The sequence below is a fragment of the Fulmarus glacialis genome, unplaced genomic scaffold, assembly GCF_000690835.1.
Source record: "Fulmarus glacialis isolate BGI_N327 unplaced genomic scaffold, ASM69083v1 scaffold9880, whole genome shotgun sequence".
Taxonomy (NCBI): domain Eukaryota; kingdom Metazoa; phylum Chordata; class Aves; order Procellariiformes; family Procellariidae; genus Fulmarus; species Fulmarus glacialis.
Genome location: NW_009188325.1, coordinates 17,083 through 33,864, shown reverse-complemented (window position 1 = coordinate 33,864; position 16,782 = coordinate 17,083). Strand labels below are relative to the sequence as shown.

General features: G+C 39.6%; 1 protein-coding gene across 1 annotated transcript in view; it reads right to left on the bottom strand.

The window, feature by feature from the left end:
- Nucleotides 1–1,982: 1,982 nt before the first annotated feature.
- BVES (blood vessel epicardial substance) overlaps nt 1,983–16,782 on the bottom strand; it is a 26,801-nt gene continuing 12,001 nt past the window's right edge. The window contains exons 4-7 of the mRNA XM_009578219.1: nt 15,736–15,850; nt 13,564–13,731; nt 9,674–9,815; nt 1,983–2,291 (exon numbers count right to left, since the gene is read on the bottom strand). Of these exons, the coding sequence (XP_009576514.1) occupies nt 2,167–2,291; nt 9,674–9,815; nt 13,564–13,731; nt 15,736–15,850 (550 nt within the window). The 3' untranslated portion in view covers nt 1,983–2,166. The remainder of the gene's footprint in view (nt 2,292–9,673; nt 9,816–13,563; nt 13,732–15,735; nt 15,851–16,782) is intronic.

Genomic DNA, 16,782 nt, shown 5'->3' with positions numbered 1-16,782 from the left:
TTACTTACACGGCTTGATAATCAACTACTTGGAACAGCTTTTGTAAAACCTGCAAAAACATACAGAATTGTTTTATTTACAAAATCTGGCTGTCTTGTAATCCAAAAGGAAGGTAAGCATGCTCACTCGTAGCCATGTTCCTGTAACAGCACTTGTTAATATTTGTCTCCATCATTACAACATTTCCACTCATTTGGAAGTTGACCCTCCTTTAAGCAGGTGGCTGGATCAGACGACCTGCAGAGGTCTCAACCTAAATAAGTCTATATTCCTATAATTTATCCTATTGAAATATTCGGCAAGTATTCTTCTTTTTATTAAAAGAAACAGGACATCAGAAAACTCAGATAAGTTTACAGCTTTACACCAAGCAGTTGCTGGAGTTATGAGGATACATATTTCTCCTTTGGTATGCATTTTATTGCATAGAGAATGTTTCCTATTTTTCTAATATATTCAGTTTTCTTGTTGTCTACTGTATTTTTGCTCCTAGTGTAATCTGTTCAGTTGCTAGTATTTGACAGTCAGCTACCAAAACTGTGGTATAATTTTGAATATGCATTTATGTTTTAGTTGCTGAATCACAGCTGTATCCCAGTAGACCCACCACTGATCTTACCTATCATTTTGGCTTATTAAATCAGTGGTTTTAAAAGCTGTTCCAACTAACACTTGTGCATAAGTTAAAACAGCTGCAGGAAGACTTCCTATTTTCTACCTATGAAGACTTTCATAACATTAAATCAGATTCAGACGATAAACTACATTGACTCCAACAGAAGCCAACGTGTTCTCTTTTGCATATGTGTGGCATAAAGATCTATTAACACAAATTAGTAAGTATGTCTCACCTCAGTGCAACATTTTTAATAAAGCAAAACTGACCGAACCACAAGACATATTGATGCAGTATTAAACACTGGATTTAAATTCACAGAAGCAGGAACGCTGACGATGCGGGTCAAACTTCCAATCATTTAACTGCACATTTTGATACTGCACGAGCGTTTGATGAGGGAATAAATGGGTTATATAACTCAGATGCAGGCTGATTCAAGGATGCTTTGTGAGGGGAAATTTTAGAAATAAAATGGAATGACACAAACCAGCAAGACCCAGACTCTGACACCTCTGACTGCTTGAGAGTTTACGCCAAACTTCTATTATTGTATGTAGCAGAGTTTTGTGCAATTCAATAAATGGAATAGTATCTATTTTCTGTTATGTTTAGTTAAAATACACTATTTGTTGCACAACAAATTTCAAGAATTGTCAAAGCACAGAAGGACAGCTACCATCTACACGTCTCCACATATCACAGACAGGACTGCTACAAGTACCTTTTATAAAGGCTTCCCAATGCCTCCCATTACGAGGCTGTGCTTTACTGTACCTGCAGCTACCCATTTTTGAGGTTTGAACTGAATTTCCTACATCAAGTGTCATTTGTACCTCACCTATTGCTGTGTGAAAAGGTTAATCCAGAACAGCACAATCATTCCATGGATAAGACTAAGGAAAAGCATAGACTTCAGTGTTATACAGTTACCTAAAGAAGAAAAAGTCAAGGTTGGAAAGGCAACATTAAGTTTAAATATTTGGCCAAGAAAAATTGAAGTCATTATTACAATTGTAGAGTCAAGCAGTCAGGTTAGGAAATGCCAGAATTAGAGGCAAATACCTACCAAAAGGTGCAGAAGAGTGTGTGTACTATTTCACATGAGACTCTCACAACAATGATGGTAGGTAACAGCAACAGAACATAGTTTCAAAATCTCCCACTGAAAAGCGCTAAGATACAGGCTTCTAAGAAAATTATGGAAATGAAACTGGGAATATCCTCTACCAAATAAGTCTCTAGAAATTTCAGGCTAGTCAGACACTTAATACTAAATTTACAATGGCAAGAGTCAAAGTAGAAATAAAGCAAATACCCACGCCCAGAAAACAAAAATAAAACCCATAGAAGTTTTGGGGTTTTATTTATTTTCTTTTATTTAGAAGTAAAATAAAATGTGACATTTCCATCTAGAAGCCACTGACATACGCTGTGGTAAATTCAAACACAGAGAGGTGGTTTTAGCTTTCAGATTCCTCCCTAATTCAGCTTCTTCCTCTTGCACTGGAGCCTTGAACGAGCTCTGATACGCCTGAGGACACATCTGTTTAAGGCAGCCGCTGGAGTTCAAGCTTCTCAGCAGATGGTGCTTCAAAGACGTCATCTTCAACACTTTCTTCTATCGGCTTCATTTTTGCCGAAGTTCTCAGGTAGGGAGACGTCCGGCCCGGGCCTGCCACAGTTACAAAGAAATTACCAATTAATTTAACAACACATACCTGCTACATACACCTATTTGTGACAAAGTGTACACAATCTGATGGTCCTGTCCTATTTCCCTCATGAGAGGCTTTTATAAGTGGAGGTTTCTTTGTGATTTGGCCACAGGCATCAGGAAATCCTGGATGTGGGACAGCCACGCAGTGCAAACCCTGACTGCATGAGATGCCCAACGCTGTGTCCCTAGCGATCGTTTTCTCACCCTTACGCTCACCCACGGATTCTTCTCCACAAACGACGATGTGAATGACTGCCCTCAGTACAAAAGGTGTGTACCTTTGCGCACTTGCCTCGGCTATGAAAAAATTCCTCCGTGTACTGGGCAAACTTCAGGTGGGTACACGATCACAGCCCTAACAGCCTTAAAAGCACAATAATGTAAAACTTAAGGAAAACTTATGGAAAATATACTACCCCCATAAACAACCATAGAGAAAACACGATTAACGGGTGGAGGCCATGTAACTTTTGGCTGACAGTGATTTCATTGCTCCAAGACAATTTCTTAGAAAAGCAACAACTCACAGAGCTTGCCAGAGCAGAGCGCACACCACAGCCACTGCTGGTAAGACATTAAATGGAGTTTTTGTGCAAATTACTGCTGCAAACTACCTCTATTGTAGTTAAATCTTCAGCATGAGGGTCAAATCAGAGAGCTCCTTTGACATCAGCCAAACAGGTTTGTTTCTCATTGTCCACTCTGAAATTGCATCTGCACTTGGACATTTTTTTTTCTCTCAGTGCCCTCTCCCAGAGTTAAACCACCACAAAGGTACAAGGTTATACACAGCTACCATATGCCGACCAAAAAGAGTAGGGAAATCTTTGAAATACCATTTTAGAAGAAAAGAGCAAGAGGCAGTGGTCCTGTCTGACAGATCGTCTGTATACAGCTAAAAATTCAAATTTTCTTGAAAAAAATACTGACAGCCCTAACATACTCTTATTGCAGGGCTACTCTTATTACTTTAAAAGAAGTTTATCAGATACACAGTAAAGTGCTCTGCTAAGGAAGCCTGTTTATGAAAGAGGACTCCTTTGTGCTGCACATGTTACACACAGAGTACAAAATACAGCTACGGGCAAGACCAGCGGGTTATCGTATTACTGCATTTTTAAGTCACGTTCACACAAACAGTTTGGAATTAGCTTTTTAGAAGTTTTTATGTTAAAAATGTATTAGTATTTTCTTTTAACATTCAAAACCTACCATGATAAAGGGTTATTCGCACACATTTTTCATTACTGGTATTTTTAAGCATTTCTTTCTTATTACTAGTTTATTACCATTTTTAGACTAGTTCTCTTTTGTTTAAAAGTGCTTAGTTCTCTCGAGAAATCAGAAGTAAGAAGCCATAAGTCTGTTGAACAGGGTCCAATATTGAGTCTAATACTGTCAAGTTGTTTGGTTCAAAGACATGCCCTTATTTTCTCCAGATACAAAAAAACCTTGTCTACTGATGCCTCTATCCAGTGTTGGACAGATGTCCAAGAGACTGAGTCAGACCTTGAACCCAGGCCTTCCATACACTACTCTGTTGCCCTCTCTCGAGGACCTAAGCCCAAATACCTATTAAAATAGCATTCCCCATGAAATCCAATCCTGCTTTTAACCACAAGCTGGGTATAACATAGGGAGCACACATAATGAGATAACACCAATAAAAAGCATTACCAAATTTTTTTAGCTTAGAAGTTTGCAAATAGATTCATAGACCAGCAAATCTGAGTGATCTAAACCAAGCAGCATAGAAAAAGAGACTGTATCACTAATAAGTATATGAATTACTATCAAGCAATAGAATTATTGAATAGAAACTAATACCGAAATATTTTTTAAAGGACTGAAAGTTAGGTGAAGCTACCCTTGTAATCAGGTTGAACTATTTCTGCTTAACTCAAATTTTGGAAAAAGAGATGCATCAATTTAATTTACTAATAAATTACATACAGATGGATCATGGATGTCAAGCACAAGTACCACGTGAAAAACAAATCCCACTTTAATACCTTTTTGAGGATGCTTGCTGAGTTAATGTGATGTTATCAACAGAAAACATCATGCTGCAAACGACTCACTCCGTAAGAATTATAGAACTCTTGTTGGTTATTTCCTTAATATAAAAGCAAACAGTTAGTTGGGTTTCTTAGTTAATTAAATTCAAAACACAGTTTTGTTAGTAATCGTAGTTTGGGACCTACTAATTAGTATTTTTCACTCTTTCACTACTAAGCGCTTTGAAAAAAGCTTTGTATCAATTTCTTGAGAAAATGAGTCAAAGCTGATTGTTTGTAGCACAGATAAAAGCACAATTTAAAAAGTTTGGATTATACAAAAAAATAAATGCTCAATTTTCCAAGAATACGGAAATTAGGAGAATAAAAGTTATTTGTATTGTAGTAGTCACATATCATATTTGTAATGGGAAGCTTTTGTCCACACAACAATCGATCACCTAGCAATGACAAGGCAGTATTCCTGCAGAGCTCCTGTACAGGTAAGTTTCTCTTATTAATGACTTACTCTAACTTAAAAAAAAAAAAAAAAAAAAAGTTTTTTTTTGTTCCTCACTAAGTCTTCTGGGTTTGGTTTTGGGTTTTTGGTTTGGTTTGGTTTTTAATAAACAAATGTATGATTGCAGAAAGAGGATCCAGGGGAACAGCACTGGGACAGTATGCCTCAGCATGTACCTCATACTGAATCTTAAAAACAGACCAAAAATAAGACCGACTGCTGCACTGAGACCTCCCAGGAGAAGGTTTTTGAAAACACAGCAGTGGGAAGGCAAATGGCAGATTTTTTGTTCAGTTTTCCCTGTGATCTGAGAGAAAGTACATACATGGCCACAATCCACATTGAATACAAATCTTTAAGCAGAGCTCACCTTGGCAGCAAACCCCTCATTGGCAATGACAGTACCCAGGAATAACTAACAAGCTATTTTGGCAAAAAGAAAGATTGAAGCGTTACAGTTTAGTGAGATATACAACTTTCCATCAAGAATTTTTATCATCCTTTTATAGAAGTCAGAAATTTTGCATCAATCAAAACGCAAAGGAGAAATAAAGGATGGTATTTCCCGAGGTGTATGACACACTGCTGTACGGTAACCCCCCTGCCTCCCCAAAAGTAAGTCTTGGACTCGGGAGGCCGCTGCCACACCTACTGTGGCCAATGGGGTGGTGGCAGTGGCAGCATCAACTACACCAACCGCTGTTGGACTGAGCAATTTTGGAACATAAAAGACATTTCAGCCCCTCTTTTGGGGAAAGTACACAACATACACCAGAAAATACGGTACACAAACCAAGGAAAAGTACAACAGCAGAAAGTGTATTTATCAAGTATGTGCTAAGCATGGATGCACTTTAGGGATTAATGTAATTACAGTTGAACACGTCATGCATTTAGATTACTTTCTCCCAAAGCTGAAATACTGGTGTAAGTGTTTTGCTTCTAAGCCTGAAAGAGAATTTTAATTCCAGCGAATTGCGCAAACACATTTTTACAATTTCTTTCAGGCTTCTGAGTGTGCAAATTTGTCCAAGGGTGCTCTATGCAAAGGAGCGGCTTCAATTTCATGGAGCTTTGCTGTGGAACAGGTGAAAAGCCAGTCGAGAGCTTTTGGGTAAAGATCAGAGAACAGACCAGCATGGAAGACTTCGTGGCAGGTATCTGCTACAGGCTGCCCGATCAAGAAGAGCAAGTAGATGGAAGCCTTCTTTAGACAACTGGATGAAGCCTCATGATCGCAGGCCTTGGTACTCGTGGGGAACTTTAACCACCCCAGTATCTGGTAGAAAGTCAACAGGGCTGGGAGCAAGCAGTCCAGGAGATTTCTGGAGAGCGTAGCAGACAATTTCTTCACACAAGTGATCGATGAGCCGACTAGGGGAGAGGCTCTGCTGGACCTGTCACTGACGAACAAGGAAGAACTCATCAGGGAGCTGAAGGCTGATGGTAACCTTGGCTGCAGTGTCCCGGAGCTGGTGAAGTTTAAGATACTGAGAAGTGTGCAAGACAAATAGTAGAGTTACAACCCTGGACCTGAGGACAGGGGACTGTGGCTTGCTTAGGGATCTACTTGGCAGGAAACCATGGGACATGGACTGCAAGGGCAAAGGGACCCGAGGACAGATGGTTGATCTTCAAGGACACCTTCCTCAAAACACAAGGACAATCCATTCCAGTGTACAGGAAGTTGAGCAGGCGTGGTAGAAGGCTGGCATAGATGAACAAGAAAGTCCTGACAGAGCTCAAACACACACACACGAAGTGGAAGCAGGGATGAGCTGCTTGGGGGGAATACAGAAACATGGCCCAAGCATGCAGGGATGGAATTAGGAAAGCCAAAGCTCAGCTGGACCTGGATCTAGTGAAGGGCAACAAGAAGGGCTTCCACAAATACATTGCAACAAAAGGAAGACCAGAGAAACTGTGAGGCCATGGCTCAGTGGGACATGGGACCTAGGGACATGGAAAAGGCTGAGATATTCAACAGCTTTTTTGCTTCAGTTTTTACTTTACAGGTTTGTCTTGTGGCCTCTCAGGTCTCTGAGTCTAGTGGTAGAGACTGGGAGGGAGATACTTGACTTACAGGAAAGGCAGACTGCGTTGATGACCACTGAAGTCAACAGGGCAAACTCAAGACTGTGGAATCACATGGGCTGCATCCAAGGGTGCTGAGGGTTGGCTGATGCAACTGCAAGACCCCTTTCTATCATCTTGGAAAGGTCATGGCAGTCAGGGGAGAGAAAAAAAGGCCAATGTCATGGCCATTTTCAAGAAAGGCAAGGAGAAGCACCCAGCGAACTATGGGCCTATCAGCCTAACCTCAGTCCCCAGGAGGATTATGGAGCCTGTCTTCCTGGAAGCCATGTCCAAGCACATGAAGGACAGGAAGGTGACTGGGAACAGCCAACATGGATGTACCATGGGCAGATTGTGCCTGACCAGTCTGACCACCTTCTGTGGTGAGATGATGGGCTCTGTGGATGAAGGGAGTATAGTGGATGTTATTTACCTGGACTAGCATTACTGTAGCATGGCCCTCCACAGCCTGCCATAGAATACTTCTAGCCAAATGGGTGAGAAATGGACTAGATACATGGACTACAGCTTGGGTGAAAAATTCACTGGACTGCTGAGTTCACAGGGTGGCGAACAGCAGTACAAAACCCAGCTGGCAGTTGGTTACCAGCAGGGTCCCTAGAGGGCCAATACCAAGGCCTATAATGTTCAATATATTAATGACCTGGATGATGGGATGGAGTGCACTCCCACCAAGTTCACAGACAACAGCCAAGCAGTGAGGGAAACTGTTGATAGGCCAGAGGGTAGGGCAGCTAGTCAGAACGGGCCTTCAGAGGCTGGAGAAAAGAACTGACAGAAACCACATGAAGTTCAACAAAGGCAAATTCCTGTACCTGGGACACAAGAAATCTACACAGCAGTACAGGCTGGGCATCAACTGGTTGGAAAGCAGCTTTGCAGAAACAGACCTGGGGGTACTGGTGGACACAAAATGGAATATGAGTCAGCAGAGTGCCCCTGCAGTGAAGAAGGCCATCCATATATTGGGCCATATTAGCAGCACATATTGGGCTATAAAAGCAAGAGCATAGCCAGCAGGTCAATGAAGGAGATTAACCCCCTCTATTTGGCACTTGTGAGACAGGATCTGGATTGCTGTGTCCAGTTTTGGGCTTCCCCATACAAGAAAGACATGGACATACTGGAGCGAGTGCAGTGGAGAGCAACCAAGATGGTCAGGGGCTGGAGCACATGACGTACATGGAGAGGCTGCAAGAACTGGGTGTGTTCAGCCTTATGAACAGAAGGTTCTCAGGGGATCTTACTGTTGTCTTCGGCTACCTAATAGAAGGGTATAAAGAAGACAGAGCCAGACTCTTCTCGGAGGCACGCACTAAAGGACAACAGTCATGAGTTACAACAACGGAAACCTTTTTCACTGTGAGGGTGGTAAGGCCCTGGAACAGGTTGCCCAGAGAGGCTGTGAAATCTTCCACCTTGGAAATATTCAAAGCTTGACTGGACATGGCCCTGAGTAACCTGCTCTATCTGACCCTGCTTTGAACATGGGGTTGGACTAGACGATCTTCAGAGGTTCCTTCCAACCTCAACTGTTCTGTGATTCTAAACGTCCTTTTAGGGAACAGAGGAGAAATAAAGAAAATAACGCTGGAATTTTCATCCAACTATACCCCAGCTGTCACCCTCAATGTTCTAGTAGGGTGAAACACTGGCAGGGCTTTTGCTCCCTGCTCTATCTGGGCACGCAGACTATACCAATGTTAAGGAGTGAAAAAAGATAGGCCTTCCAAATCTGAAGGAGTTCCTGGATGAGAACTGTGAGGAACACAATGGAGAAGAGATAATTAAATGGGAAAGTGCAAATACTTTAAATCAGTCTCTCTTCTTAGCAGAGAGTTTAACCATAATAAATAATAGGCTGTGATTTTTTTCCTCATATATTTGAATTCTAATTACTAAAGAACAGTATTTCCCAAATCAAAATAAATAATCCTATATGATCTGTTAAACTAACAGCTTACGCCAAAGGAGAAAATTGAGCATATTCTGGGGTTTTTTGTTCAAAAGCTGCTCTCGGGGTTCAGGCTACTGTTAAAGTTGAGATTCAGGAAAATTCAAGGTAAAAAATAACAATAGCCTAGAAAGAATCATTTAGAAGGTTTCTATAAAGGAATAAATTCCAAGAGTAGAAGCAAAAAGGTCAGATATGGTTTCTTCCCTCATCTCATCTTTCTCTACTACTCCTGTCATACAAAGCACAGAGCAGGAGAGTCTGACAGGATATTTGGAGATTTTCCAGGTGGCATCAAACTATTGGTTGTACACCACATTTCTCCAGACCCTGCCAATACAAACTATCTCAGGAGGAAATGCAGAGCACCAAGTTCCCGAGGGAAAAAGTTTTGCTTGGGTTTTTAATTTCTACAAGCACCAGTCACAGACCAAAGGAGATACTACCGTGACAGGCATTGTACATTCACAGTTTTGCCCCATTGCTATAAACACTCCATATTATGCCTACACATTCACATTATGCCAAAAATTATTACAATACATGCTGTTTTTTTTGCCAGTATCTACATGAGATAGCTTCAGTTAGCATACAAAGCCGTATGCACCTTAAGAATTCCCTACCGTTGGGTCCCTCCACTTAGCTGATGTACAGCAGCATCCAAAAAGCTACAGTCTGCTCCCACTGAAGACAGCAGGAGTTCTACAATAATCTCTAATGATCAACCAAGCTGTGTTCAAAACTGGCATGAACTATTTTGAGCACTCACGAAGAGAGGATGCAGAGGAAGTCCCACGAAGAAACATCTGCAAGCCGTCCTCACTGTCACTGGAACTGGCCATACTGTTTCTCATCTGCATCACAGAGAGCTGTGAGCAAAGGCTAGGCTGTCGATCAATCTTTTTTGAAGCCTAAAAAAAAAAAAAAATTATTATTTTTAAAATGGTATCAAGTAAATTAAAATAAAAATGGAAAATAACAATTTCCTCTGTACTAGATGCTCTGGTCTCAGCTATGACTATTCATGAATCAAGAAGCTGGTTAGAGCAGAAGATTCTATACAGTGTAAATTGATTTAAATGAAAATAGAAGATGCCAGTAATATATTGGAATTGGAACACTGACAAGCATGAAATCTCAGGATAGTTATTAAATTTTAATTCTGTTTTGCACTGGACTTTTAATGTATTTTCCTACAGAAAGGTTGATTTTTATTATTTGGTAATTCATTATTCAGGTATGATGCTCTGCAGTTAAATAAAGCCTTTATGATGAGCCTGGTCCTCCTTGCTAAACAAAACAGCATGCTATACATAGAGTTCAGTAATTTATGTCTGAACAGAAACTTGTTCACTTTCCTGGCTTTTCATTTCGTCATGTTAGAAAATGGTGAATGTCATTCCTTCCTAGTAGATGATCATTTGGCTCTTGATTTTACTGAAGACGGATTAAATGCCGCATATGATTATGCTCTGCCTGTCAAATGGTCTTAGGAGCTTCCATTTGCTTTGAATAGTCTTCCTGAGAAGTCTTTGTACTATAATATTTATATGAAACCATACATTGTACCTTGTTAAGTATTACCGCAAGTCAGAATGCTATTTTAGGTGTATGTGAAAGGTAGTAATCAATGACAAAAGCATAATGGGTAATTCCACTTTACCGAACTTTGTCAGGAATCAGCATCCTATTTCATGAGGAGAGGAATGACTATTTTCCCAACAGTAGTGAAAATCTCCTTAGGCAGGAGAAAATCACAAGGTTCCTTACAAATAAATGGATCTTCTTCTGTTTTCCAACATACAATGAATTGATATTCTTATCTTCTTACTACCATCTTGGTTATGAATAATCTATACTGCATTTGGTTCAGTTGTTCTCTTTTATGTCCCCTGCGTACAGAAGTCTACTACAAAATTTTCTGTTGAGATTGTCACCAGCTAAAAAGCATTAAAGACACCAATAATATGTGTATTTGACAACGAAGCCTGTGAGAAGTGACATGCCCACAGGGTGCTGGCGATGGGGAAATGAAGGAGAATTTACTTGACAGACAGTTCTTGTCCTATGTTATGTAGGAAGGGCTTGTGCAACAGGATTTTCATTTGAGGAAGAATAAAAAGGTACTACAGATTTCCCAAATGCTCACTCTTAATTTTTATAGCATACATTTTCTAAAGTTACTGTGATAAAACGGTTACAATAACCTTAAATTCATGTGACTATTTTCACTAAAGACTTGGTATAAACTCAAGTTAAAGTGAAAATATCATTTAATTAAGAAATATACATAAAATTTACGTATCTATATGTGATTTTAGGATGGCGAGTGAAATATATAGTCAGTGCATTAAACAAAGTGGCAAATAGAAATGTCAAAAATCTTATTAGCTGGAATAAAGTTAAATGGAACTTCTCTGTTCATACTGACTCATCTGTACATTATATAGTTATTATAGTTATACTTGAACAATGCAGTGGGAAATATAGACAGGTTAAGTACAGAAATAGAAAGTCCCTTTCAGCCTTGATCTCGCCTAGGCCAACAGGTTGTGCATCCATTTGATTTTCCAGGCTGTGCACATACAACACAGCGCTAATCAAAATAAACCTTTCAAACAGCAAGGACTGCCATTCGATGACAGCAATACCTGTGGCTGCAACACAACAGGAGGATTACAAGGGAGGAGGCAGAAGCTGGGGGAGCTCACTACTCTCGCAAGGAAGCCAAAAACGAATGTACTGATGACAAATGCTTGTTGTGTTATTTTTATAAAAGTGTGCAGATGTTAGGTCAACGGAGGGGCAAAGTTGGGTGGGGTTTTTTTAATACTTAGAAGGTATGATAAGGACCCTTCACTTAAAAACAATCAGTTACAACCTTATTTTATAATACTTCCATTTCAAGAAATATTTACACTAGTGCTGAAGCTCTACAGTGCCAGAAGTCAGCAGCACAAGTTTGTTGCAGATGACTTTGTATACTAGGCATGACACCCTAATGCTGTCATCCATGTGTAAAAAAAGAAAATGAGGGAAGGAAAGAGGAAAGAAAAGAAGAAAATAAAATAGAGAATAGAAAAGAGAAAAAAGAGGAAAAGGGAAACAGGAAAAAAAAAAGGAGAAAAAAGAAGAAAGCGGAAAAAAGAGGGAACAAAGAAAAAAGAAAAAAAGGCAAGGTGAGAAGGAGTGTGGAGAACAGCAGCCTCCCAGGAGAGGCAGTCTGAATGCACACACAGGAGGCACGTTGCTATATGTTCCTTTCAGATGCCATACTCCAGAAATGACTTACTGTCTATGTAGATGTGGGTTTTATTCTAGAACATTTGCCTGTAATTCTTTCTTATTTAGGAAAAAAAAAAACCAAACAGCTTCAACCACACACTTTGTAAGATGTATTTTATAGATGATACATTCCCGCTAGATCACTTTTATCTTACTGCATTAGTAAGATGAAAACAGTGATCCGAAATAGTTCTGAGGATCTGATTGCAAGACCGTGTAATCCTCTATTTCACTGACCAGAAGGCAGAATAAATAGTGCTTTATTGCTATTAAATTGTTTTTCTAGCAATTCTTTCTTTTCTCTTTCTATAGCCAGTACAAAATTGGGAAAACTTACAATGTCTAATTAGCCATAAAGACATTACAAGTTAAGCCTGCTGATGTCTGTGGTATAGTACCAGTGGCAGTCATTCCTTTTGGATCATTTTCCAATAAATTCACAACTCTGCAGAAGTAACTATTTAACCTATATATGAGATATTTATGGGCAAGCTGATGAGAAGGATTTTTGCTCTGAGTTAGTGTGAGTTAAATCAATACAGACAGAATATGAAAATACTGTATTATAAAATTATAAAGCTTTTCATAAATGATGGTGAAAGTTCTTCAAATAAATTATATATGAGAATCCTACAGCCACTACATAAATAATAAGAAAAACCACCAGCAGCCGAGTTACCATCCAAATCTTGAAAAGCCATGTAACTAAGGAGACAAAATGAAAGTAAAACAAGATAATCAAGATATCCATGACTACACCCAAACCACTTACTGTGACACCTAAAACATGCTCCCTCTACGTGCAAAGAAGAATGAGTTCTATTCAGACCACTGAATATTTTGTATTTATTTATATTTTATATGTATTTCATGCCTCCTTCCACTAACTACATCATCTCAATCTAATGTTCCTTTTTTTTTTGTATTTGCAACCCTCAAACACATGTTAAAATTATTCTTCTTGGCAATCAGTATTACCCAGTTTTTTGACCCCAGCAAGCAAATTCTTTAAGAAAAAACCCTGAAGCTTCTTTGTGCAAAGGCACCCATTTCTTAATGAGAAAGGACATCCAGGGAGAAGCACCTTTTTAGCTACCGGCCATTACGTCTAGTTGGCTAGAAATATTTGTACTAGCCGATCAGTTCTGAATCTGTTATTCATCTTTCCTGCACATTACCGTGCTAACTTTAATGAATATTGCTTCTGACAGAAATGTGCACTGACTCATACTTTCGCACTAAAAGGCAACGAGTGTGAATTCAGCAGCTGATAGCAGCAGGTTGAAAAAAGGTGCTTTAAGAGGATTTAAAATTGAAGTAACACCATCTTTGCGTGTGGGAGGAAAATTCCCTAACAAAACTTCAGTTGCTTACCTTATCATTTAAGGTTGGGTCATTCAATGAATAGAGTTTATTTGTAATATCTTTGCCAATAAGATACTTAAAGATCTCATAAAGAAACGGCTCAGATTCCAGAAAATAAGTCAGCCTTTCCCTGGACCAGCACAGGAACTTGCAATTATCGTCGGCGATAATGGTGACCTGAGAAATACATGCTCAGAATTAGCACATTTAAAAATGCTTTAAAATTAGCACATTTAAACACGCTTTAAAATAAGTGATACCATTTTATTTGTGCCTCCACTTAAAATAATGCTTAAAGCCATAAAACTTTTCAGTATCCCTTAGAACGTGATATTTACAAATATAAGACATGTCAGATATTTATTATTCTCATATTTTTAACTGATAAGCATCGCCAGTTTGTTTTTCAGAAAACCTGGGGGAGATAATAGGGGAAAATCTCTTCTAAGTTCCAAACTGTAAAAGCATTTATGTTAAAGGAATTTTACACATAAAGTCAGTCCTGCAGTGATGACACTACTCACACCCCAATAGGCCTACATGTTGCTTGGTTTTATGTTGCTCTCACCAAACAGGAACAACTGCTATAATCCAAAGGACTCCATCAGAGAGTTTTTAGTGATTTTTTTTTTTTTTTCCCCTTAAAAAGTTTCACCTTTCTCTCTTCACTGTCAGCCCTGCTGATCCCACAAGTACCACCTTCTAGCAGTTGAGCTAAGGCTCTGTTTGCTCAGTTACTGATAATTCTGCCATCGATAGTTACAGAGGAGTTTGCAGCCTCTCCAGGGCGGCTGGACCTGCCAGGTTCGTCCCCCTGTGCTGGCAGAGGGCAACGGCACACTGAAACCTGCACCGCTCGGTGGTACCCAACGGTGTGTTTTGCAAGGGAAAGTCAGTCATCTATGAAGAAATCAGGTGCTCTCGGCTATTACAAGCTAACATTACCTCCTGAAAAATTAAAAATATATAAAGCCTAAGAAATAATGGGAAACTGCCACGTATCCGTGGATTTTAACTTCACCGTCTGTAATACAAGCACACAGGCTGAGGAAGAATTTGCCAGCGTTGCCAGCAGATGGGGTCCTTAAGATTGAATCCATGTCCTCTTGCAATGGCAACGCTGAGAGTGTTTATATGGCAGTAACAAGCAGAACTCATGAGTGAAGGACGTACACCGCACCAGATTACAGTAATTTTTAAGACAGGAGAAGTTGAGGCATGAGCCTTTTCCCTTCAGAGGGACCGATTCGTATCCAGTTGTTTATGAGAGAAATAGGCTGTGCCAGGAGGGCGACCACGCTGCTGAACACCTTGCTGCTGCGAAACGGATACATCTGGACAACTCCCTCTCCTTGGCGTTAAGCCTAGTATTTGACTGGAACATATGACATCAATCACCGATTTTAGAGTGTACATTGCTCTCCTTCCCTCCCCTTCTGCCAGGGTATCCACGTGGATGTACCCAGCCAGCCACAGTCCGGTCATTACTACACATACGCAGTTAAAGAACAACAAGTAAGAGGCAGCAAAAAAGCCATTTCAGTACTACGTAAAAAAAACCTTCTCTAACAGTATTTTTTCCCACAAGCTATAGTATAATATATCCTTTAATGTAGTAGCATAATTACACTGCTAGAGACATATACCCTTATTGGTACCTGTATGAATATTTTTATTCAAAATACTGTGATCTCTTTCAGCTTATGTTGCTTTAACAACTTTCAAAATGACAGAAACATTAACACATTTAGATAAATACCAATTTCAAACTATTAGTGCCTGAATTTTTAGTCTTTCATTTTAGTAACACCAAATATTACAATAGTTATTTTTCCTTTTCTGTTTTTGAACGAGTGATGAGACTGCTCATATCACCTCTTTTTCCAGTAAAGCTATCTCTTAAATTATTTGTCCTGAATAATCTCTTAACACAAAATAAACTTGGAAACAGCAAAAGAGAACAGAATAGCAAAAGCCAGACTGCTCAGCTAACACCGTCATAATACTGTTTTGCAGCATTTCATTTTAAAAGTTATTCTTGATATGGTCCATCATGAAACACCAGTACTAGAAAGCTAGCAAAATTATGCAAGTCAAATAGTTCACTGTTGATCAAATTTATACTCTGTTTTTTAAGGATCTCATTAGCTCATATCCAGTGACATTTAAACCAAAGTGTACCTGAAATTTTTCACCCCGGTTCATCTGCGTTGATCGAAATTCAGGAGAATCTATAAAGGCACAGGGGTAAATATTATGCAGAAAATGCCCTCGATAAGACACCTTCATTCTGGAAATAAAAATGTATGAAACAACATTTTAAAGTCATGGAGGCTGATTAATTTAATCTAAATTTGGATATGATTACTGACAGTGGTAATGCAATAGGTAACAGGCAAAAATATGTTCATCTTCTGGAATTTCAGCCCCAGAGCTAACCTGTTTTCTGCCTAAACCTCCACCGATGCCAAGCAGTACAGGCTGCCAGCCAATTGGAATTGCCAGATGTGGTGTCTATCCTCAGAACATCGTTATTCAAAACGAAAGAGGTCTGCAGGGTTATGCTATACAGCCAGACCAGAATCAGGCTTCCTTTAGATAACTAGCTTTGCAGTAATGAGCAGCTAATAACTTCAAAGAAAAACGATGAAACCTGACGTCACTGTTGCCATCGACAGAAACTGGTTAAAATATTGGCGAGAACTTAGCAAGAGCTGCCTGGCCATGGGCATGTATTTTACCCTTTCTCGCCTGGGTCCTGTCAGCCTCTGACAGTGCACCTGCCCCTCTCTGCCTGCACATGCATGTGCAACGAATCAATTCCAATAGGCCTGTTGCTTTAAAGTCTACTGGAGGGATGTTTTTTCCTTCCCTCATGCACAATGTTTTTTAACCTGAGCATGCACTGAAAAGAAGACTTAGACATCTACGACTCAAACAAATCTCTAGCTTGTTCTGGAAGACACTGCCTTTGGTCTTATGCAGACCTAATTCCCATTAAAATCCATGCAGCTGCACACACAAGTGGATGCGTAATACGCTCCCACTAAGAGACATCACTATCATTTGAAAACTGTGTCACAAAATACTCTATGGCTATAGACTATTTGGCTATAGACCATAACATGCTACAAACAGTAACATTTAAAAAGCTAAAAAAAACCTCAACAACTTTCTAATCTATTCAACCACCATACAAAGCGTAAGACTGTCCCCAAGTTTTACAGA